This window comes from Terrapene carolina, unplaced genomic scaffold, assembly GCF_002925995.2.
Source record: "Terrapene carolina triunguis isolate 2854851 unplaced genomic scaffold, T_m_triunguis-2.0 Scaffold97, whole genome shotgun sequence".
In the NCBI taxonomy this organism is placed as follows: Eukaryota; Metazoa; Chordata; order Testudines; family Emydidae; genus Terrapene; species Terrapene triunguis.
Genome location: NW_020664448.1, coordinates 4,894,641 through 4,919,970, shown reverse-complemented (window position 1 = coordinate 4,919,970; position 25,330 = coordinate 4,894,641). Strand labels below are relative to the sequence as shown.

At 46.9% G+C, this 25,330-nt stretch overlaps 2 protein-coding genes across 5 annotated transcripts in view; both read left to right on the top strand.

The window, feature by feature from the left end:
- The first annotated feature begins 3,952 nt into the window (after nucleotides 1–3,952).
- KCTD14 (potassium channel tetramerization domain containing 14) lies at nucleotides 3,953–8,559 on the top strand. Its single transcript, XM_024200644.2, has 2 exons — nucleotides 3,953–4,012; nucleotides 7,888–8,559. Exons 1-2 carry the CDS (start codon nucleotides 3,953–3,955, stop codon nucleotides 8,557–8,559), a joined length of 732 nt encoding a protein of 243 aa, XP_024056412.2.
- A 5,750-nt stretch (nucleotides 8,560–14,309) lies between these two features.
- INTS4 (integrator complex subunit 4) overlaps nucleotides 14,310–25,330 on the top strand; it is a 54,378-nt gene continuing 43,357 nt past the window's right edge. For 2 of the 4 annotated variants that reach the window (XM_026651672.2, XM_026651673.2), the window contains exons 1-4: nucleotides 14,310–14,927; nucleotides 15,335–15,526; nucleotides 21,946–22,063; nucleotides 23,186–23,292. In XM_026651672.2, the coding sequence (XP_026507457.1) occupies nucleotides 14,874–14,927; nucleotides 15,335–15,526; nucleotides 21,946–22,063; nucleotides 23,186–23,292 (471 nt within the window). In that variant the 5' untranslated portion in view covers nucleotides 14,310–14,873. Of the gene's footprint in view, nucleotides 14,928–15,331; nucleotides 15,527–20,436; nucleotides 20,493–21,945; nucleotides 22,064–23,185; nucleotides 23,293–25,330 lie in introns of those variants that run through there. The other 2 variants (XM_026651671.2, XM_026651674.1) reach the window with 2 other exon arrangements.

The following is a 25,330-nucleotide window of genomic DNA, read 5'->3' as shown; positions in this document are numbered from 1 at the left end:
CGAGAACAGTCCCAGCACACAATACTCACGGTTCTGTGCAGAGACGAGGAACCAGCCAGGACACAAACCCTGGCACAAGGGGGGCTAAGTTTGTTGGAGGGGGAAGGCAAAAGCAATATTCTCTCAAACAGCACTCAGTTTTACCCATCAACAGCTGGCCACATCCTCAGGTTCCTGAGGCTTGGGCTGTGACCTTGGTGGTCCTGCTAGATTGGGCCTGCTCAGTTAACAGTTCTAAGAACTCTCCTCTCCTTCCGGCTGGCGGACAGGGCAATTGGGGAAGCAGCTTTCAATGATTCTCCGGGTAACAGCTCGCCGAGCGCTTCTTGCCAATGCACAGCCCAACACAGAGATCCGGGCTGACATTGCAGTTCAGTACAATGCACATTCCAGCTTCTAGGCTGTACTACCCCAAAGGGAGGAACCTAACTAACTGCCCTAACAATGGTTGCCAAGGCTTTCCCTGCGGCACACAGAACAGCAGCTGCAATGGTGGGAAACCCAGGAACCTCGTCACTATGGAGCCTTTCAAGCTCTCTGCCTTTTTTCCCTTTCCCAAGGGAGAGTGAGACGTGAACCAACAGGCTGTGGGAAGCTATGGAAGAGCACAGTCAGTGTTTGGGGGGAATTAGAGCTCTGCCTCTCTCATCCCCCCCAAAACATTGACTGTGCTCTTCCAGGTCATTGTTTGCTCTCCCCTCACCTTCCCCAGTAGCCTCCCTTTGACGGGGAGGAAAAGAGAAGAGCACCTGGCTGCAAAAGCAACTGTTTCCACGTCGTGCTAGTGCAGAGGACTTTGTTCCGGAGCCAGACACTGACAGTTCAAAGCCTCTTGCAGGAATAAATTGCAGCCCCGCAGCGTGGAGGGCTACAGCCAAACAGGCCAGACCAGTGGGCCCACTGTCTTTGGTGGGGCCAGTATTAGCTGCTTCAGAGGCAGGTGTACAATGCCCACAACTCTGCAGTGACGTGCTCCCTGGGGAGAAAGCCGGGGCGGGGGAGGTTCCTTAAACCCATTTCAAACAGGAGTGATTTGGCAGTTGGAAATCAAAAACCCATAACAAAAAAATCCAACTGGGAGAAGCTCATATACTAGACTGTGAAACAGCATCTTAAAACAAGCCATGCTGTCAGCGGGATTCTGCAAGCTCAGCAGCAGAGTAACAACAATCCTACGTCTCAAGAGACACGGCGCCTTTCAGCCAAACAACTCAAAATGCTTCACAAACACTGGTCTGGATTCTTCAGCGTCACATGCTGCTGTAAGTGACCCCAGCATAAAGCAGGGGTAAGAAAATGGAGACTGAGGCCCAGGAACTGTAACCCCTTCAAGAAGCTGGTCCACCAGAGGAAAATAGCCTACTACTACTACCACCTTTGCTTAAGTGGGGGAGATCTGTGCTGTGTTGTTGAAGGGCCTGTGTTCAGATCCTGAGGAGGGCCATAAGCACCCCTGATTTTGGTTTTGCAAAATCCTGCTGATGAGCTTTAACAAAGCTAACCTCTCCCCCCTTTATTTGCCATGCTCTAGTTCAGGGGGTTTCAACCTTTTTCTTTCTGAGGGCCCACCAACATGCTATAAAAACTTCATGGCCCACCTGTGCCACAACAACCGTTTTCTGCCTATCCCGTAGATTAAAAGCCAGGGCCTGCGTTAGGGGGTAGCAAGCAGGGCAATTGCCCAGGGCCCCATGTCACAGGAGGCGCCACGAAGCTAAGCTGCTTGGGTTTTGATTTCAGCCCCCGGTGGTGGGGCTCGGGCTTTGGCTTTCTGCCCTGGGCCCCAGCGAGTCGAACACTGGCCCCTTTCTGGTTTATTTTGATTGACCCCCTGAAACCTGCTCATGGCCCTCCCAGGGCCCCCGGACTCCTGGTTAAAAACCACTGCTCTAGTTAAAAGTTTGCAAGGGTAGAGAGGTGAGGTTCCAATCCTGCAGCTGCTGGAACAGAGGCTGACGACTCCAGTAACAAAAACTCACTGTACAGAACAAACTTTGAATTTATATCAGTCAACAACAGCTTCAGGTTTACAAGCGAATTAAATCCAGGATGTTTGAAAGGCATAAGTGACCTGTCCCCATGTAAGAATGGGATTTGCAAAAATCAGTGACCTACAAAATTCAGACCTGCCAACTCACTGTTTTCCAGTGAGTCTTGATTGTTTATGTGTTAAGAGACTCACACAACCTCCTACCTCCAAGGACATCTCAAGTTTCACTGCAGTCAGCTCTGTTAACTCTTTAGGCCTGGCAAAGAGAAAATCCAAGCACTGCACTAAAAAGAATGCATAGTTACTCAGACATCTCTGGGGAGAAATGGTTACAGCTGTGCAGAAAGTTCTGAACATAACCTAACGGCATGTCACACTCACCTGGTCTGGGTTGCATCATAAAATCAAGACTTGGGCCAAGTTCACTGAAAGGTTCACTCAAGTGCATGAGTCATTCAGTGGAACCTGGGCCTAGCTTTGATCAAGACTTGGCTGATGATGGGTTTAATTTCAGGGGCAAATTCAAATCTCTTTCACTTTGTGCTCCAAGTTTCTTTCTGGACCAAACCTTAAAGCCCGGTTCTCGCAGGGGGAGAGGGATGCAAACCCACACAAAGCAAGACCAAAAAAGAGTTGGCATGAACATTTGCAAACTGACACAGTCCAGCTGTGGGAATGATGCACAAAGAAAGACAGACAGACAGACTAGGGAAAGGACATACTGGCCTCCAACGTAACAGGAACACCTCAAAAAATCTGGAGCAGAGATGAGGCCGTACTGCAAGATTCTGCTATGGATCAGAATTTCAGCAATGTTTTTGGGTCAGGTCTTGGATTCAGCACTCTCCTTCCTTTTAGGGTGACCAGATAGCAAGTGGGAATAATTGGGATACTTTCCCCCCCCCACACGCAAGATAGAGGGGGAATAGTTGCATATATAAGACAAAGCCCCTAATAGTAGGTCAATCCCGATAATAGCAGAACATCTGGTCACCCTATCTCCTTTGGAGTTCCTGTTTATATTCACTCTTCTTTGAACCTCTGTGGTTTAAAAATCTGACTGGAAATCTCATTAGCATAGATCCCCTCCCCCCATGAGTTTTCTGGTGCTGCCTGACTCCAGCTAGGCTGGCAATACCACAACCAAGGAATTTCTGGTACTTTCCACCTTTGATCCCAGGTGAATCCAGGTGTATCAAAAACGGGGTGAGGCGGGAATGTTAACCAAACATTTGTGAACTCTCAAAAACAGTTCAGGGGTGAGTTGAGCTTTGGCTCTGGTCTTATTTTACCTGCACCAATTAATGAATGTCTGAGCACCCCAGGAAACACAGCCACGTATGGACATCCGAGTCTTAACATGTTGGCCAGAGCACATGTGAGCTATGGGATGTATGGTTCAGACTAACCCACGTACTGTGTCTTTAAACAGAGCAAGGAGGCCGAAGGGCTGGGACAGCAGGGTGTAACCAGTTCAGCCAGACAGTCGTCACACATGGCAGTGCTCCCGGACAGGCTCTGTGCATTGGGAGGGATTATCTGGGGTTTAGTCACTGCACTGGTATCACAGGCGGATGCACTGGGCACCCAGCCCAGGTCCACCCTGCCCCTCACAAGGTGTTGTGCGCTACTTGCCAGAGGACTGATGAATACACACTTCCGCTTACAGGCTCAGCCCTCTGCTCTGTCACACCTGTAAGCTTTGGCACAGCAGCACCTGAGCAAACTTGTGCCTTTCGGACAGTGGCTGGACTGGAGTCACATACAGGAGCCGAGAACAGACCTGAGCCACTGCACAGAAGTGGAGGGAGAATTAGAGAGGGGAGCCTGGAGCTATCCTGTACCCCTTGGCAGAAGCCGGGAGAGAGTCAGAGAGAAGCCCTGATCTGAGTGCCAAGCAGCAAGTTCCTCTTGTACCTCCGAGCCTCCCGCTCCCTTCCTTTGCCTGCAGGCCTGGGGGAGATGAGCATTTCATCAGAGCACCGATCCCTTGGGAAACAAGTCACGAGCACTCTACAAACGGTGAGGGGGCCTGGCAATGTTCTGCCTGGTGGGGGTCTCAGCGGTTTGCGGGTGGGAACAGCATCCCCCTTTGCCCCATTCTGGATGTTACGCTGCTTTTAGCCTGCTTGCCATTTCTGAGACTTTGGGGTCAGCCAGCACCCAGAGATGGGACCCAGTCCATTCTGAGCAAATTGGTGCCCCCAGCTAGACACAAGAGTTCTGGCAATGACACAGCCTGCACTAGGCAGTGATTTCTGCTCCTGAACTGAAGGGTTTAACTTGTATTTGTTGGAAAATTAAAAAAAAAAAAAAAAAAGACCCAAACTTCGCTTGCTCGGTGGGGTGTTATATACTTGACAATTGCAACAAAGTTATCCTAGCATTTTAGATTTGCAGAACATCGACACCAGACTAGCATAGCAGGTTCGCTAATTCATGCTAATGTTAAGGATACCTAGGTCAGGTCTACACTAGGAAATTAGGTTGGTATAACTATGTCGTTCAGGGTATGAAAAATCCAAATCCCTGAGCAACACAGCTGAATTGACCTAACCCCCGGTGTGGACAGCGCTAAGTCAGCAGGAGAATTCGCCTCTCGGGGAGACAGAGTACCTACCACAGCGTAGGTAGCGTCTTCACTGAAGTGCTACAGTGGCATAGCTGCCACTAAGTGTAGACTAGCCCTTAGTGAGAGTCACCAATAATAATACCCAGCTGTTATATAACGGTTGTCATCAGGAGATTTCAAAGTACTTGACAAAGGAAGTCAGTATCATAATCCCCATTTTATAGATTGGGCAACTGAGACAAAGAGCTGGGACGTGACTTGTCCAAGGCCAGTGGCAGAGCCAGGACGACAACCTAGGTCTCCTGAGTCCAAAGCCAATGCTCTCACCACTAGGCCACATTACCAAGGGTTACTAATTAGTGAATAACCAAATAAAGATGGTAAAATTGTTAAGAAAGCCACACTAGTGAATGTAAAACATGTTCATTTCGTTTGACAGAGTAGTTTGCTGTTAGTCATTGACGACAACCCTTTGTAAAAGTTTCTGTAAAAGGAACGAAGGCTCAGGAGTATAAGACCTTGCTTCCCGGCCCTGCTGTTTGATCTTTGTTGGGAAGTGGGGTGAAATTGCTAGTTTTCAGGTGGACTTATTGGGTTTGTGGGCTAGTGTAAAAACATGGAGTGAGGTTCCACTATATAAATATTGCTGGGCCTTGGTCTCCTTTTCCCTGCACCTGCTGCAGTCATTTACGCCTCTGTCAGGTGGGTGTGAAATGCTTCCCCATGTGAATGACCCCATTTTAAACCCATTTTGCTTTGGTGTAAGTGACTGTGCAAGGTGCAGGGCAATGGAGAATCAGGCCCTTTTTATTTCACTGTTCCTTTGGACCTAAGCTTATATGTAGCCTTCATGTTCCCCCTACATTTTCTGGCTAAAGGCTCAATCCTGAGCACCCAGAACCTGACCTAGCAAAGAACTTTAAGCCTGTGATTTTAGTTCTGAGGGAGTTGATCCTTGCATGATCAAGCCCTGTGTGCATGAAAAAGAGCAGATGAGTGGCTAGGTGTGGTCGTAGCAGTATAATGCATGTGACTTGCATTCCAGGTGTAATTGTTTTAGAGAACACAAACCTGCTTCGTCCCTTTTAAATAAACAAGAAAACCATCTCCCCCCCCACACACACACACTTTGCTGCACTGAGCACTAAATAAAGTGGCTATGCAGAAAGGGGTGAGGTGTCACTTTTTCATCAGTCAGCACCGGGGGTATTGTGCTGCTGGAGGAGCCATCAGAAGTAAAACTAAGATTGTGGCCTCTCTGGGCATTCAAAGATCCCAAGGCATTTTTCACAGAAGTGGTGACATTATGGCCTGCAGGAATTCAAATCTGAGTAAATTCCCCTGTAGTTTTAGGTTGGCGTATTCTTCTTCACTTCATGGCCTAGATGCTATGGGAAAGTTTTAGGGTGCCCTGATAAACAGCTGTTATCTTCTACCCCAGAAATGGCTGCGTTTCAGTGGTGCGTGATCAGCTAATCTGGTCCAGCTTTTGGATTTATAACAATGCCCCAAAATAGGTCAAACTAATTTGGGGTTTTGTTACTAAAATTACACACAGCTCTTGTCCCAACTCTTAAGGGAAAACCCAAATCAAGGGGAGAGGAAAATAAAACTTTAGCTATTAATACTGTAACAAATCCTTGGTTGTCCTCATGCTTGTTGCTATCACCTCACTGAAGCTTCACAATAGCAGAGAGAGACCTCAACACTTCCTGTTCCCAAGTCATAGGCCTCTATTATGTGAGCTGAAGGGGAATGCAAAGAGGCAGGATGGTCCAGCAGTTAGGGCTCTCACCTGAAATCCAAGTTCAAGTCCCAAGTTCAAGTCCCCCTGCTCTTGGCCAAGTCACTTAGTCTCTCTGTGCCTCAGCTTCCTAACTCTAAAATGAGGAAAGTGGCACTTCCCTACTGTGACGGGTTGGATCACAGAAACCCCCTTGGGAACTGCCAACTGATATGCCAAGACTACTTCTGCCCCTGCCTTCCCTGCCAGCTCAGGACTCCAACACCCTGTCTTGCTGAGCCAGATACGCCCGTCTGCTCTGACACAGACCCAGGGTCTGAACCACGTGCCCCAAAGCTGCAGGTTTACCTGAAAGCAGCTTACAGAAGTGTTCCTGTCTTTAACACTCAGATGCCCAACTCCCAATGGGGTCTAAACCCCAAATAAACCCGTTTTACCCTGTATAAAGCTTATACAGGGTAAACTCATAAATTGTTCGCCCTCTATAACACTGATAGAGAGATATGCACAGCTGTTTGCCCCACCCCCAGGTATTAATGCGTACTCTGGGTTAATTAATAAGTAAAAAATGATTTTATTACATAAAAAAGTAGGATTTAAATGGTTCCAAGTAGTAACAGACAGAACAAAGTGAATTACCAAATAAAATAAAATAGAACACGCAAGTCTATGTCTAAGACAACTGAATACAGATAAAACCTCACCACTTCCAGTAAGCTTCCTTTTACAGACTAGTCTCCTTCTAGTCTGGGTCCAGCAATCACTCACAGCCCCTGTAGTTACTGTCCTTTGTTCCAGTTTCTTTCAGGTATCCTTAGGGGTGGACGGGCTACCTCTTTAGCCAGCTGAAGACAAAATGGAGGGGTCTCCCAGGGGTTTAAGTAGACTTTCTCTTGTGGGTGAAGACCCCCTCCTCTCTCATATGCAAAATCCAGCTCCAAAATGGAGTTTTGGAGTCACATGGGCGAGTCACATGTTCATGCATGACTGAGTTTCTTACCACCCAAGCCACATACCTGGGACAGCTCCAATGTGGATTGGCATCTTCAAGTTCATTGTTGGCTTAAGTGGTTCTTGATTGGGCACTTAATTTGCACATTCCTTTCTCAAGAAGCTGACCAAATGCTTTACTAAGGCTATCAAGCAAATATACAGCCAATATTCCTAACTTAAAGTACAAAAATGAGTCATGCATACAAATAGGAGGAATGTATTCAGTAGATCATAACCTTTACATAGGTATGTTACATGGCATATGTAGCATAAAACATATTCCAGTTATATCATATATACATTCATAAGCATATTCCCATGAAGCCTTATGGGGTACACCATCACACCTACCTCACAGGGGTGTTGTGTGGACAAATCCATTACAGAGTGTGAGGTGCTTAGATATTATGGCAATGGGAATCATATAAGTATCTTAGACAGACTCTTGGTTAGCTATTAGCAGGATATGAACTCAGATGCAGAGGTGAGACGTTCTGAGTCCATCCAGTAGGGGGCAGTGACAGTTAATTCCAATTTCCCACTGCTCTGACATGTAATGGGTGTGGTATTTTCCCCCTGTGACTGCAGCTGTCACCGATCGTGGAGTTAAACATTGGCGGGGAGGTGTACACAACAACGCTAAGCACCCTGAAGAAACACCCTGGCTCCAAGCTGGCAGACATGTTTACTGGCCAGCCCAAGCTCAGGACTGACACAGAGGGGAGGTTCTTCATTGACAGGCCAGGCACCTATTTTAAGTACATCTTGGAATACCTCCGCAGTAACCAGGTGCCCACCCAGTGCATCCAGGACGTGTATAAAGAGGCATTGTTCTATGACATCGAGCCTCTGGTCAAGCAGCTGGAGGATTCCCCTCAGATTTTTGGGGAGGTGGTGGCAAGGAAGCAGTTTCTGGCCCGCGTGCCCAACTACAGCGAGAACATTGAGCTGATGATTCGCATCGCCAGAGCGGAGGCGGTAGCATCCCGCCAGTCCAGCGTTATGGTGTGTGTGGTCAGGACCGAGGAGGATGCAGCCAAGTGTCACAACGCCCTGAATAGCTTGGACATGGATAAGAAATCGGTGGTGAAGTTTGGCCCCTGGAAGGCGACTCCGAGCATTTCTGACCTTTTGGATTGCATTAAAATGGACATTGAAGCCAAAGGATACAAGATTTCCTTCCAGCCCCACATCACAGAGAAAGGCTTCCGGTTCAAATCCTACGACTTCTTCTACAAATTTCTGTTCACCTGGTGGTAGCAAAAGGGAACTCTTGGCAGTGATTTTTAAACGGCTATTAAAATAAATAGACTTCTGTTGTTTTAATACAGAGAATCTCTCAGAGATCAGATTCTGGGATCTGGCCAAACTGCACACCTCACAAGTTGAGATGTGTGTGCAATGGGGGTGTAAAGCCTCCCCGCCCCCATGCTATTCCAAAACTGAGCCTATCATGTACAGGCCTGGTCTTCCAGTGTAAGTCAGAGCAGCCTTAGGCTGATTGCTAACTGACCCGAGGGGCTGAAACCACAGTCGGGACCAGAGCAATATTGGGTGCTCTGGCCTCATCCTCTTTACTCTGATCTCATTCTGTGCAAGCAGCCAGGGCTGGGGATAGTGTTGCCTCTACACCAGCTCTGGGGCAATCATCCTGGGACTGAGTTAACCAGATTTACAGCCAGAAACAGCTGTCAGTGTAATACGAAGTAGTTGGAGGATCTGGTACAGAATTTTTACTGTTGCTACACATATACGATAATAGGCAAAAAGAACTTGGCTTTGCTTCCAGATCCCTGGTCGTGTTTGCAGTATTGGGGGAAAATCATCTTTGTAAAGCAGCAAATTAGGTCTGGAAGCGTCATTGAGAGAGAATAAATATGGGAGTACACCAAGTCCTCAGTCTGAATATAGCTTAACTCTTAAGGGTACACAAAAGCTTATGCTCTAATAAATTTGTTAGTCTCTAAGGTGCCACAGGTACTCCTGTTCTTCTTAAGGGTACGTCTGCTCTTGGACCTAGGGATGGGGTGTGTGATTCCCAGCTCGAGGAGACATACCCATGCTAGCTGTGACTGAACTAGCATGCTCAAAGTACAATGTAGTGAGAGTGGCAGGAGGGGCTAACCGCCCTGAGGACATACCCCTCCGAGATCCTAAGAAACATACTCAGTGTGGCTAACCCATCACGCAGCTCGCTCTGCTGCGGCTACATTCTATTTTTAGTGGACTAGCTCAGTGGGAGTTCATGCAGGTATGACTCCTTAAGGAGGGAATCACAGGGCTCCAGCTGCAAGTGCAGACATACTCACTGGTCTCTCAGCTACAGCTGTGCATGATCAATAATATGGCTTCAGTTGAAGGAGTTATAGGAGCACATGCAACTCAGGGGCAGCTGGTGAACTTTGGGGCAAGTGGGGCATAGCAGAAACCCCCAGGGCTCCCGCACACCACAATTCCCCCCCCAGTCCCAGAACTCTGGGTGCTCTTCTCTTCCCCCTCATTCCCACATTGCTTAACCCTGGCCTCTGAAGTTTCCCTCCTCCCCCGTCCCTTCACCTGAATTTCTCCTTACTCCCCCAGCCCCTGAGGCTTCTTCACCTCCTAGGCCAGGGGTGACTGACAGATTTACCCACTCAGCAGAGTGGCTCTTCTCCTGAGCCTCTTGCCTTTCTTCTTGATTCCCCGGGGCCTCCCACAGCTCCTCGTCAGTTCCTCCTGCCACTTCTCCTCTCCTACAGACTGTGCAGTCAAGATCTGAGAGGAAGCAAGTGGTGGGGATTTTGAGTGGGGTTTGTGGTGCTGGATTCACTGCCCAAGCCACAGGCTGCAGTGACTGCAGAGCGCTCTGAAGCCCTTGGTGTGGGTGGGGCAGTGCCATGACACCCTCTATACATGAGCTGCCACTGCACCCACTGGGAGCTGTGCTCGCTCATGCCAAGGCAAAATTTGGCTCTCTGCTGAGAAAACCAATGCTCTAGCACAGTGGTTCTTTAACACCAGGACCTTGTGTTAAAACAGATAAGGTTTAAGGACCCCTACCTCTCCTCTAGCAGTAAAGAAAAAGGGTGTCAATGCCCAGGTTGGCAACCCACTCTCTAGCAAATATTATTATTATTGATTATTTGTATTGCGGTAGCACTAGGAGCCCCAGTCATGAACCAGGTCCCCATTGAGCTAGGTGTTGTACAAACACAGAACAAAAAGATGGTGTCGGCCCCAAAGGTTTTCCAGTTTAAGTTGAATGTGTTCTACTTGTTAATGCAGCAGTGTTTAGCTATTTTTTGTGCCATCAGTTACATCTCTTTGAGTGCTACAAATGAATATGTGCATCAGGAGACATAATGAAACCCCATGATGATTATTAGCTGGAAGAGTCTCATAAGGTACTTCCAACAGTACAAACTACAGCCCAGTTCCTACAGTCTCTACTAAAGCAAAACTCCCTTTGACTTCAGTGAAAATGTTGCCTGAGTACGGGGTGCTGCATTGGGTCCTCTATTGTTTTTTAAAACCTTAATATTCACAAATTTATTTTTATTTATTTTTATACTCAAGACAGCTGATGATTTTAAATTATTTGCTACCCCAAGGATAGCTGAAAATCATATTGGTTATTCTAGATCATGGTTACGTTTACTTTTACACTTGAAATATGGGTTGCCTCCTATAAAGGACAATATGTGTTTTGGGATACTAAATAAATACACTTTTAAAAGCCTCTTTGCATAGTATAAATCTACCTTCTTTATTATCCTCTTAAAAAACCACAAAACTTTCCTTATACACTACTGGGTTAGAATCTATCTTCATAAAGTGTAGTATAAAATGCCTACATTCTGGTTATTGTTCTTCCAGTGGTGTAAATCAGGACTGACTTCACTGAAGTCAGTGCAGTTACACTGTGTAAAACTGGTGTAAGTGTGAGAAGCTTCAGCCCCCTAAAATTTTGAAGACTTGGGCAACATTTTTAAAAGTGACTAACGATTTTGTGTGCCCAAAATCACTTAAAGGGGCCTGGTTCTCAGAAAGTGCTGAGCACCCACTATCACTGGTCACTTTTGAAAATTTCCGCCCTGATCCACTATGCTTTGCCTTGTGCATTTAGTTCTCGGGGAGTTCCGTACCCAAGGCCTAGTCCAATGCCCACTGAAATAACAGCCTCCCTTGATTGACTTCAATGGTCAAAGAACCTGATCCTGAGATGTACCACCCTCCTTCAACTCCCACTGTAGTCAATGGGAGTTGAGGGCACTCAACCCTTCACTGGTTCTGGTTCTAGCTCAGTGCTATGTAAAATGTTTGCAAACCAATCCCAAAAGCACATGAAACATACCCAGTTTGGGGTCTGATTACAAACTTAAAACACAGCTCAGGTTTGGGGAAAACACATCCCAAACACAGAATTAAAACCACTTTTTTGGGGGGGAAATTATTTCTAGACATTATTGGGCCAAATTCACATGTCGCTGGTGCAACTCTATTGACTTCAGTGGGTTCACACAGGAATGACTTTGGCCTGATATAGTCTGTATTAATGTATAGGAATCTAATCTTTTCAAAGAAAGAGAGAGATGAGCCTGAATCAACCTCTCAGAACTGAACACTTCCAAACTTTTTGGGAGAAATGGGTTCCGAATCCATACTCAGATCCAGAACTAATGTCTGAGCCATATTTCTTTGGGAGGCAGGGGACTTGAAGTCTGGATCCCTTTTTAGTTCTTGTATTCACAAAAGGCTATAGTTAAAGATATCAAACTTCAATGGGAAGCTTTTTCCACCTCCTCCTGTCTTCAGCAAAACCAAATGCATCCCCGTGAAATTTTGCATGCCACATCTCATACCAGGATAGAATTTTTCTGGAAAGTTTGGGTCACTTTTATATAACTTCAAATCTTTCCGTTTGGAAAAGAAAAAGGGTAAACTCCAGATGGTTAAGTATGTCTAAATGCTTTCGAACCGTCGCAGATGGGCAAGGCCAGGACAACTTAAGCAAATATGTTTCACCCTTATTTACTTAACCTACATCAAATACTCACAAAACACAATTAAAGATAATTCTTCTGCCACAGTATAATAGTAAATCTCATAGACAGATATCCTAGAATTTGAAAGGCATATTTTATAAAGAAATCAGTAAAACTAGTCTTTTGGAGATATCCTATCTCCTAGAACTGGAAGGGACCTTGAAAGGTCATTGAGTCCAGCCCCCTGCCTTCACTAGCAGGACCAAGTACTGATTTTGCCCCAGATCCCTAAGTGGCCCCCTCAAGGATTGAACTCACAACCCTGGGTTTAGCAGGCCAATGCTCAAACCACTGAGCTATCCTCCCCCTGGAAAAAAAAAAAAAAAGCAAGACAGTCTTTTATATATTTTAACATTTTTAAGTCCACCTTGTGGCTACTCTCAGAGTACATGTGCAGGTATTTATGAAAACATGTTATTGAGAACAGTAACAGGACTGAATTTCCCTTCTGTATCACTAAATTGAACTGAAATACTCTTCCCACAGAGAAATTCAGACTGGAAACAAAGCTTACATTTTTAATAGTAAGTGGGTTATAGTCCAAGAAAGCTTATGCCCAAATACATTTGTTAGTATCTAAGGTGCCACAAGGACTCCTCGTTGTTTTTGCTGATACAGACTAACACAGCTACCCCTCTGAAATATGGCTACCCTAATTTTTAATAGTGAGCATAATAAACAATTGGAATACTTTATCAAAGGTTGTGGTGAATCCTCCATCAGTGGCAAAGTTTAAGTCACGATTAGATGTTTTTCTAAAAGATCTGCTCAATTCAAACAGGAATTATTTGTGGGAACTCCTACACCCTGTGTTACACAGGAGGTCAGATTAGATTATCACAATGGTCCTTTCTGGCCTTGGAATCTATGACTCTATGTCAGTGGTTCCCAAACTTTAACAACTTGTGAACCTCTTTCACTAAAATGTCAAGTCTCGCGAACCTCCTCCTAAAAATGAATATTTCCAGGGATTTTCTCCATTACCTGAGTATAAATGATAAAAGCAGTGATCTTGGAAATATAAAATTTGTTGTTATGACATGCTTATCACACTCTATTTATTATTAATTATTATTTATCATTACAGTATTTTTATTACATTATGAAAACGGCAACACTCTTCCAAGATCTCACTTTCATAGCTTGTATCACTTTGAATAAGCCTGTTATAAAACAAGGCACCTATTTTTCATCAAGGAATATCAGATGTGAAACAGCATGAAAGTATTTAAGAAGCCAACTCAGACAGTTCCTCCTACACAAGCATTCAGGTCTTGAGCAGTCCAGGCAAACAACGCACGTTACAACAAAGCTTAAACTTGTTCTTCATAATAATTTTAAAAATAATACTAGCTGCTTACTTCATCTGAAAAATAGCAAAAAATATCCACCTCAGTTTCCATTTCTTATAAGGAGTCTTGAAGTTTAAATCTCCTCCGTGTAATAGATATTCTTGCTTTGATCTGCTTAGCTCTTGGAAGTTCAGGGGCTCCAGGCTGCTGGCCATGTGCTGCCAGGGGGGCCTAGGGACAGCTCTATCCGCCATTAGGGAATTTTTTCCCGAGAATCCCCTGTAACATTTCGTGAACCCCAGTTTGGGAACCACTGCTCTGTCAGACATCTCCAAACTGTGAGGTGTAAGCCCCTAGGGGGAAGCAGAGGAACAGTTGGGGGTGGCGAGGCAGCTGGGCTATTGCCCACAGGGGATGGGCAGGGAGTGCCACCCAGCCCCCAGCTCTGCTCCAACCCCATCCCGTCACAGCCCTGGCTCCCAACCCTCCGCCTGACCCTGTCCCCAGCCTCAGCACGGCTCTGCACACGACTGGGGGCCTGGCTGCTGGCTCCCAACATGGCCCTGCTGCGGCTCCACTCCCGACTCCGCTCCCACTCCCAGCCTTGGTCCCTGACCACGGCTCCGTCCCTGGCCCCAGCTGCAGCCCCAGCCCTCTTACCCCTGTCTGCGCCTCGGCCCCTGGAGCCGCAGCCCCACTCCTGGCCCTCAAAAGTTTGGGGACACCGCTCTATGTGGTCACCCCACTCAGGCAACAGCCCGAGGAAATGTCCTCACACTATGCCTGGAAGGAAATAACAATTCGGGCCCCTCTTGGACCATGTGTTAGTGACACACACACAGCACCCCGTACGCTACAATAGAAATCTATTTATGTGGGAACAAAAGACCCAATGAATTAAAAAAAAAATCTTTCAGGAAATTAAAAATGTGGAGCCAGATCCTGAGCTCTGCTGCTTTGCCCCAGCTGAGACTCTGGCCTGGGATCCTGATCTGCACTACAGCCTGACCCATTGACTCAAGGCCAGGGTGGGAGCTCCAGCCCCGCACGGGCCTCCCTCTAGCCTGGGATTCACTGGCCATAGAGAGGAGACCTCCACGTGTCTAGGAAGGACAGTTTCTTTTCCCGTCCTCGTCAGCATCTCTATGGTTTCGTTTCCGGGTGCGGGGGGGAAGGAGAAGGAGCGCACGGTACCGTACGGTGGCTGAGGCGGCTCACGCCCTGCCGAAGGCGAACGGCGGCGGTGGCGGGGCTCAGCATGGCGGCGCACCTGAAGAAGCGGGTGTATGAGGAGTTCACTAAGGTCGTCCAGGTAATGGGCGAAGCCTGGAGCACGAGGGGGAGGCGTGGGAAGGGGACTCCCCCGGGGGAGGGGCCCGGCCCCTGCCCGAGCAGGGCGACGCCTGGGCTTGCAGGAAAGCCCGCTGGAAGCCTGAGGCCTAGCACTGAAGGGCCTCCCAGCCGCAGCCCTGGCTCCGGGAGAGGCCTCAGGCGGCTGCTGCTCTTCTGGGACCTCTAGTGCTGGGAGGGCAGCACAGGGGAGCCGGGCAGCTGCCAGCCACCCCGGGGACCCCTTCGGTGTGGGGGGTGCCCCCGTGAGGGCCCGAGGGACCCCTCCGGAGCGGGGTCTCCCCAGGGCAGAGAGCCCGGGGGCACAGACTCGGCGGCTCCCCGCTGTTCGGATGTCCCGCCTCACGCCGTGTCATTGCTCCGCAGCAGCAGCACGAAGAGCTCTCCGCCAAGAAGCTGCGGCTGACCAAGCCCAGCAAATCGGCAGCGCTCCACGTAGATCTGTGCAAGGCCACTTCGCCAGCAGAGGCCCTGCAGTATCTGCTGCAGTTCGCCAGGAAGCCCGTGGAGGCGGAAAGCGTGGAAGGAGTTGTCCGAATCTTGCTGGAGCATTATTACAAGGTAGGGAAATAGGGTTCCGGGGAGCAACCTGCAGGACGCTTACAGCAGCAGGAAATGGAAGCACATGTGTACGGTTATATTTCCTGACATGGCTCTGGGTGGAGGGATGTGTGGTTCAAGCGTTTGGTGATAGAATGTGGAGTTTCTAAGAGTACACGGGGTTTTGGAGCGAACTTCCCCAGGCTGGGTTGACAGACTTGGGTTAGCCGGGCTCCTGCTAATAAAATAACTGTATAGATAATGCTTTGAAGTTGCTGCTTGGGATCTGAAGTGTAGGGAGGTGGATGAACTTCAGAGCACTCTGGTATTACTGTATCCCATTGATTTCCATCAGTCCACCAAGTTTCTGTGATGCCTGTTATATCAATATCCTCATTTAATACCTGGCACTCAAGTTCACACACCTTAGTGTTTAAACTTCTTGTGTTTGTATACCAGCACTTATAAAATCTGTAATTGAATGGAACTCTTTTTCATTTGACTGTTTCTGTTCGGTTCCCACCTGTACTTTATCAGCTTCTATCCTCTTCTCCTTACTAAGATTATAGAGTATCCCTTTTAATCCTCCCCAATGGATGTGGTTGTCCAAACTGTGTGTTCCTCTCAGAGGTGAAAGTAAGCTGGTACGGTAAGGCGTACCTGCAAGAGCCAGTACGCTGTGCTGGACCAGACTGGCTTCCCCAGGGTGGCGATTTAAAGGACCCGGGGCTCCGCTGCGGGGAGCCCCGGGTCCTTTACATCGCCACCGGAGCCCTGCTGCCGCTACCCCAGGGCTCCAGCAGCGGGGCTCCCCGCAGCGGCCGGCGCCCCGGGCCCTTTAAATCGCCTCTGAGCCCCTGGGCTCTCAGCTGCCTCTGCAGCTGGGAGCTCCGGTGGTGATTTAAAGGCCCCGGGGCTCCCAGTTGCAGCCGGAGCCCCGGGGCCTTTAAATCTTGATTTAAAGGGCCTGGGTATTTAAAGGCCCCGCCTTTTCCGGCTGAGGCCACGCCCCCTGTTCAGGACTCCGGCATACCGGTAAGTCCTTTAAGTTACTTTCATCTTTGGTTCCTCTGCACTTGTTGACTTTCCCCCAGCCCTTGGTTTGAAAAGTGCATTACTACCTCTTTAATTTTACATGCCAGCAATCTGGTTCTGTTTTGGTTTAGGTGGAGCCCATCTGTCCTGTATAGGTTCTTCCTTTCCCAAAAGTTTTCCCATTCCTAATAAATGTGAATCCCTCCTCCAAACACCATCATCTCATCCACACATTGAGACCCTTCCGTTTTGCCTGTCTAACTGACCTGTGTGTGTAACTAGAAGCATTTCAGAGAATTCTACCATTGAGGTTCTATTACCTAGCTGCCTAAATTTGGCCTCCAGGACCTTTCACCTACCTTTCTCTATGCCATTGGTACCTACATGTACCACGACTACTGGTTCCTCCCCAGCACTGCACATAAGTCTGTCTGTCTATGTCTCGAGAGGTCCGCAGCCTTCACACCTGGCAGGCAATTTGCCATGCAGTTCTTTTGGTCATCACCAACCCAACTATCGGTATTTCTAATAATCAAATCCTCCCCATTACTATTACCTGTCGCTTCCCAATAACAGGGGTCCCCTCCCCCAGAGTGCTATCCTCAGTGTGCAAGGATGCCATGACATCATCTAGAAGAAGGAAGTTTCCCACTATGGGATTGTTTCTGTCTGCTCTAGTTTGATGTTCTCCGTCCTTGATACTTTCCTCCTCCTTAGTGGCCCAGAGGTTGTTTCAATGGGGGTGGGACCTCTCTACTGTGTCCTGGAAAGTCTTGTCTAGATACCTCTTTGTCTCCTTTAGCTCCTCCAGTTCAGCCACTCTGGTCTCAAGACCCTGTACTCTGTATCTGAGGGCCATGAGCTGCTTGCACCAAATGCATATGCATGCCACCTGCCCACAAGGCAGATACTCATACGTGCTGTTTTCAGTGCAGTAAACTGGATAGCCCCCACTCTGTTACTGGACTTCTGGCTGCATTGTTTGTACAGATGCCAGGGGGATTTGTGTGTGTGGTTTTTTTTTTGGGAGGGTTGGGTGGGGAGAGAGTGGTTATTGGCCTAAGTTTAGAGAATGTTTGTTAGGTGTATTTGGCTCTCCTGCTTGTTCTCTAAACTCCCTTGCAAAAGCCTCCTGTTTGCTAGCTCCTCTGATCACTTATAAGCTGGCTTTTTAAACCCCTGGTCTCCGAGTTAGCTCCACCTCTTTTTCAGGGGATCCTAAAGGAATTAGGGATGAAAGGATGGCAGGCTAGAGCCTTGTTAGGAAGCTCTCAGCTTGGCCTAGCAGGCAGCTAGGCTCAGCACACAGCCCCCCAAACACACCCCACTATAAACTTCAATGAATCAGGCATACAGCAAGCAAGCATGCACACAACAACAAACAGACAGACAACAAACTCACCCCAAGGTTCACGTAGTTGCTCCTCCTTCACCTGGAGAACTCCCTTGTAAAACTCTCCTGTTTGCTGCTACTGTAGGCTGCTCGGTGTCCTATGTGAAAAGAGTTGGTGGTCTAAGCAAGTGGTTCTCAACCAGGGGTACGCAGAGGTCTTCCAGAAGGTACATCAACTCATCTAGATATCTGCCTAATTTTACAGCTGGCTACATAAGCACTAGTGAAGTCAGTACAAACTAAAATTTCATACAGACAGAGCAGTATAAACAAGTCATTATGTACTGTACACTGAAATATAAGTACAATATTTATATTGCGATTGATTTTTTTTTAATAATTATATGATAATTAGAAATGAGAAAGTAAGCAATTTTTCAGTAACAGTGTGACTGTGACACTTGTATTTTTATGTCTGATTTTTTTAATCAAGTGGTTTTAAGTGAGTGAAACTTGAGGTAAGACACATCAAACTCCTGAAAGAAGTACAGTAGTCTGGAAAGTTTGAGTAAAACCATCATCCCAGATTTGTGGTTAATTAGCATTCTGGTTGGCAATTTCAGCAGACAGGCCAAGAAGCAAGTTGGCATGCAGGATGAAATACAGCAGAACCCCGTTTATCTGATCTAATTGGGACCGGGCCCGTATTGGATAATCAAAAATTAGGATAATCCAGAGAATGGGAAAGTGCAAGGCTGCAGCGCCGTCTAGTGGCCACAGGAGAGATCGCTCACTTCTGGACCTGTGTGCGCTGGTTGTTAGGTTAATATGGAGAGCCAGATAATGTAGGGTCGGATAAACGGGGGTCTACTGTATGTTATCTCTGCAGATGGTCCCTAAGGGTAGAGCCCTGTGCGGATAGAAAATTTGTAGCCACATCCGATCTGCAAACATGGTCCGCGGATATAAAGTGGATATCCACAGATTTGCTGGGCTCTAACTGTAAAATTTGGAAACGCATACATCCGCAAACATGGTCTGCAGATATCCTCAGATTCGCGGGACTCTACTTAAGGGTCATGGTTGTGTCATACTAGCAGGGCAGTGTGCAGGAAGCTTGTAAAGCTGCTCTGTTGCCCCGCTGTACCTGCTCTGTGGACATTTTAGTTCAGACTCTAGGCTGTCAGTTTGACCCATGTCAGCAGCTCTCAGCTAACTAATTAATAAATGAATAATGAAAAGATGTATACTTTGTTGGCATCTAGGTAATAGTCCTCTCCCTAATCTATACATCCAGACCTCAGTGTGAATAATAGATCTGCACAGCAAGCTGAAACTTTGCTTCTGAACATCCTCATGATGGTTCCCTTTTTAAGTAATCATTACTTCCCCTGTTGATGAAGTCACAAGGGGAATTGCTTTTGTCATTTTCAACCAACTAACCTGCTATCTGCGCAGGTATGAAATTCAGAACAATCCTTCTGGAATTTAATTTTGTGAACCCCATTCTGTTTTATCAAATTATGTGGGAGCTCCCTGTTATAATTGCTATTACTCCCTTTCCAAGATGCTTGGTTAAAGACTATTTCTTGCCCTCTTTTTGTGCATGTGCACAGGCTGAGAGGTAGCTTGTTCCCACAGTGTCCTCAAAAGCATTAGCAATCATACCAAGGTGGTAACTGCTTCATGAATACCTAGATAGGTTGTTAATTTCAACATGCTTCTTTCTATATTCTCTTACATTTTATCTTTTAGTATGTCTTCACTACCTGCCAGATCTTCCCCCATGCAGACCCTGGCTGACCCCTAGCCTCTCCCATTCAGTTGGGCACATCCGCCCCTGTCCCCATGTGTTCCTGCATCCCCATGTGTCCTTGCACCCCCACTCAGACACCCCCATCCCCATGTGGCCTTGCACCCTCTCCCCCTGTGTGGCTCTATACCCTCTGCCCCGTCCCCATGTGTCTCTGTGCCCCTACCCAGCCACTCCCCTGTCCCGATGTAGGTCTGCACCCCTCGCCCCCATCGCCATGTGGCCCTGCACCTCCCTGCCTCCTGTGGCCCTGTGCCTCCATTCCCGTTCATCCCCTGCCCCAGTCTGTCCTCCACCACTAGCCTTTATGAGACCCTGTCTGACCCCACCCAGCATCCCACGCTGTCTGTCTCCCCATAGCCCCTGTCTCCTGACCTGGCATGACACGCTCCGCGAAGGCGGCTCTGCAGGCTCTTTCTCTTCCCTTGATGGCCGGGACCTGTTGCATTCTTTTGCCGCAGTGCCGTTGGTGGGCAAAAGGCGGAACTGCAGCAGCATTTCGGTGGAAGCTTTTTTCTGTGTAAAAAATTTAAAATATGCACGGCTCATTAATTATGCACGCAGTAGTGCAGAATTCCCCCAGGAATAATATTGCAAGAGCACTAAGTCATCATTCTTTAGGGCATAGGTTGCTCTCCAGCTAGAATTATGAAGAATTGCTCTCCATTGGCATATTGCATTATGGAGTGGATGCCTCTGAAGCCTCTGCCATTGTCCACTGTTTCAGGCAGAACATTAAACCATGTGAACCATTTGTGACGGAATCCCCAGGGTGCAGCCTGGGACTGTGGGACCGTTCTCCCAAGGTATAGAATGTCATACATTAATGTGTGATATTATTGCAGTTCTGATATTCAGGGTCCCATGATTGCTTGGCCACATAATGTAACTCTAGTTCTTACAGATCTTGACTCCACAGTCTAAGGGCTTGTCTACATTGGCACTTTACAGCGCTGCAACTTTCTCGCTTGGGGTGTGAAAAAACACCCCCCTGAGCACAGCAAGTTTCAGCGCTGTAAAGTGCCAGTGTAGACAGCGCACCAGGTGGTAGCTATGACCCTCATGAAGGTGGGTTTTTTAGAGCTCTCTCCCTGCGCTCTGCCGCGACTATACAAGCCATGTTAAAGCGTTACCGGTGTAGACTAGCCCTTAGTTAGATTTCTCTTATACCCTTATGGTAGGGAACATTTCCAAGTATGACCTGATGCATAGTTGTCTTCCTAACTCTGCAGACAGCCTGAATCAGTAACTCTGAGGGCTGGTCTATACTTAGCCGCTAGTTCGGCGGCTGGAAATCGAACTTCCTGGTTCGATTTATCGCGTCTGGTCTGGACGCGATAAATCGAACCAGGAAGTGCTCGCCGTCGACTGCGGTACTCCAGCTCAACGAGAGGAGTACCGCGGAGTCGACGGGGAGCCTGCCTGCCGCGTGTGGACTGCGTCTGAACCGCGGTAAGTTCGAAGTAAGGTATGTCGAATTCAGCTACGTTATTCACGTAGCTGAATTTGCGTACCTTACTTCGACTTGGGGGGTAAGTGTAGACCAAGCCTGAGAGATGTGGACTGCTCCTACTCATTAAGATGGGATGTTGATTCTGATGCCTAATGATGGCAACGTGATTATCACCAGAAACTTTCCCCATTGAGTAAATTGGCAGAAATCCATAGCTAATACACTTACTGTTATCTTTGGATGCAGCGAGGCAGCTTTCTCCTTTGTTTGTAGGCAGTGACACAAGACACACATCCTCCCCAGTGCTAAAAGCCTCAGCTGCTTCCTTTGTGCTAAACCCCAAACTACTTTTTGACACATTCTGGATGCCAAAACTCCCAACTCCCTCTACCCACCTTCTAAAATCCTCTATCTTTCCCATCAATAATTGTTACAATACATTCGTGTTGTCAATAGAAAACTCTCCTGCATGCTGAAGAGTGAAAATGTACAGTGTAAAACTGAAACCATTTGAGCCATCTGAATTTAGTATCAAAATAACAGGGAATACTTTCTGTCTGTGCATTACTCATTTCATATTCAGTGAAAGAACTCTTTTGAAATGTTCTGGGAGCTACCACGGGAATCTCAGTATGCCATCAAATTTAGCATTGCTGTGCTGCAGTAATTCGTGCCGGTGAGGGGGTGTCTCCAGTCCTGATATCCATGGTTTTGTGCTGTATGTGGGTCCTGGCCTGTGTTTCACTATTTTATGATCTTTAAGCTGAAAAGAGAGCAGAGGAGACCATCATTCCTTTCATCCCTAGGAGAACGATGCCTCTGTGAGATTGAAGATTGCTTCCTTGCTAGGTTTGTTATCGAAGACGGCAGGATTTTCTCCAGACTGCATTATGGATGATGCCATTAACACGCTTCAAAATGAGAGTAAGTCACACTTCAGATCTAATTTAAAATCAAGGCAGAATCCTCCAGACTTTGTACATCTGAGGCAGTGGTCTCTAACCTTTTTACGCCCAAGATCACTTTTCGAATTTAAGATCAACCCAGGATCTACCCCGCCCCTTTCCTTGAGGCCCCGCCCTGCTCACTCCATTCCCCACTTCCTCCGTCGCTCGCTGTCCCCCACCCTCACTCACTTTCACCGGGCTGGGGCAGGGGGTTGGGGTGCGGGAGGGGGTGCAGGCTCTCAGCTGGGGCCAAGGGGTTCGGAGTGTGGGAGGGGGCTCCGGGCTGAGCCTGGGGCAGGGGGTTGGGATGCAGGAGTGAGGGGTGCAAGGTCTGGGAAGGAGTTTGGATGCAGGGGTCATATGATCACATTGCACCTAATCTCATAGAATCCACTGGACATTTCATGAGTTTTACTTTTTATTAGTGTCATTTGTGGTTTATAGATCCAAAATCCTTCAGGGATTGTCACAAATCAGTGTAACAATCTCAACTGTGGGGGGTGCATTGGCTGAGCCTGGGGCAGGAGGTTGGGGTACAGGAGTTGAGGGGTGCAAGCTCTGGGAGGGAGTTTGGTGCAGGAGAGGGCTCTGGGCTGGGGCAGGGGATTGGGGTACAAGAGGGGGTGCGAGATGCAGGCTCCGGCTGGGAGGCGCTTACCACAGGCAGCTCCCGCTTGGTGGCGCAGCGGGGCTCAGGCGAAGATCATGATCAACTGGCAGAGGCTCCAGGATCACCCAGTCAGTCGCGATCGACGGGTTGGTGACCACTGATCTAAGGACTGTGGCAAGACTCCTACTGTATATAAAACAGCCTAAGTATACGATTGGGGATTATTGCTCAGAGGGAACACTATTTCCTCCCCCCTCTTATTCTCTATTTTTATGACCAGTGGAAAATCCTATCATGACATTCTCAGGGCATTCTCAATTGCCAGTCAGTGGGATTTAGGTCTCTTTTGGAAATTCCATCCCGTGAGCACATCATTTATGTACTACGCAAAGTGGTATATCAGTTTACTTGCAACGTAGACAGTGAGCTCTCTGTAGGCTCACGAAATTAGTAAAGAGATATGAAACCTTTCACTGTTTTGTTTGACAGAGTCCCACCAAGTTCTTGCTCAGCTGCTGGATACCCTGTTGGTGATTGGGACGAAACTCACAGAGAACCCAGCTGTCAGAATGAGACTGCTAGATGTAGCCTGCAAGGTAATATAGTCTTATTGATGAAGAAAATATGCTTTAAAGGCCAAATTCTGCTCCCAGGTACTCATGTAGCTTGTGTTGAAATCAAAGGAAGTTGCATGCACATATCTGGGAAGAGAGTTTCACTCTAAATTTTAAATATGCATCATTGATGTTACCAGAATTTTTATGTTTGGCTATGCAAAGAATCTACATAACAAAAAGTGTCCAGTACACTGAAACCCTCAAAATCTCTAAAACTGAATTAATGAGACTCTTGCGGCCCCAAAATAGCAGTTACGACCTACCTGTTAAAATTCGTATTCATATCAGTTTTCATACTCTCCACTTACTTGTTCATGTACAGATTTGCAAATGTGGTTAAAAGTTGTTCCTGTTTTCCTGATGGGATTACTGGTGCATCGAGAAGCCAGGTGATATGGGCATTGTCTTTCTACCTGTCTGCAGTTCACCTAGCATCCCAATGGTTCGACGTAAATCCAGATTCCCTAATTTGTAGGCCTGTCCTCAATCCACTAGACCACAGTTGCCTTTTATATTTAAAAAGACAAAGGAAATGAAGCTCAGAGTTCATAGATAATGTTAGTTGACATTAGTTTGCAGCATTTAGGGCAGGGGCGGGCAAACTTTTTGGCCTGAGAGCCGCATCAGGTTTCAGAAATTGTATGGAGGGCTGGTTAGGGGAGGCTATGCCTCCCCAAACAGCCAGCTGAGGCTGCGGGGGAAGGGGGACAGTAGGGGAGGGGCCAGCGGCTAGCCTCCCGGGCCAGGAGCTCAGGGGCCGGGCCCGTGCCGTAGTTTGCCCACCTTTGCTTTAGGGGGTATTATTTTTGAAGCTTGTGCAGTAAATGTTATCTGACTTCCACACCTGCTACCTCTTTCCCTCAGCACTCATGTCTCACATAAGAGCCCTAGTAAAGATATAAGAAACAAAGAGCTCTGTGTAAGCTTGAAAGCTTGTCTCTTTCACCAGCAGAAGTTGGTCCAATAAACAATATTAATTACCACACCCATCTCGTCTCAAGAAAACAGTGTCTGTCTGTAGCTAAAATAATCTTGTTGTTAAAGGGAGAAAATATACCGACTCTAAAGTTTGATTTGACCAATAAGCCTTTTGACCATTGGGAATTTGCTACAATTATGTCTGTAACCAAAGTACATTCTATTCATGGAGTAGTGCGTTGAATAAAAATCACAGAATGAATTGCCATGTGAGTTAATAAATTATCCATAATTACCTATTTCCCTTTTGGTATTTTAATGAAAAAATTATCTGAGTCAGTGAGTCACTCCCCTTCTTTAAATTTAATTTTAAAATATGCTGCTTATCCTTGGTTTATGATCAATCCTCTAGTAAAGTGTTAGAGGAGGAGAATATATAAGAAGAAATTGTATTCTACTAAAAGATCTTTAAAATGCTTTTTTGGGAGGGATTTAATAGTGTATGTTTCATTGATTTCAGTGTCAATCTGTTGCGGGACAGAATCCTTGTTAGGACTACTAAATTTAAGGGTATCTTTGAAGGTACTGAAGTCATATAAACTCTGAGACAGTTTTGGTATGAGCACAAGACTGGGAACTAGGAACTCTTGAATTCCAACTTTGATACTTAACTGTAAAATGGGGAGGATGGTTGTAAGTGCCAAATATCTTTGCTGCATGAGCAGTTACTCATTTTGTGTGTGCTGCTTAAGATGTGCAATATTTTGCCTAAATTACATCTGCAACTGTTTTTGAAAATAATGCCCCATGAGACAGCTTATTTTAATTTGTTGCCAAAAAAGCAGTTTTCTATGGAGAGAACTGTAATGTATGTGTGTGTAAAATTTCTGATTAAACTTCTTCATGAAATTGTTATTCTGTAGGATTGATAATGTATCGAATAAAATAAGTATCAAATATTTGAAGGAAAGCTACTATTGGATTTTTTCCCTGAAAACTGTTGTAACTTTAAAACAAAACACAAATATTTGGGAGACTTCATCTCATGTGAAATAGTTTTGCTGCTTGAAAGGATAAAATACCAAGAAAAACATTTCTT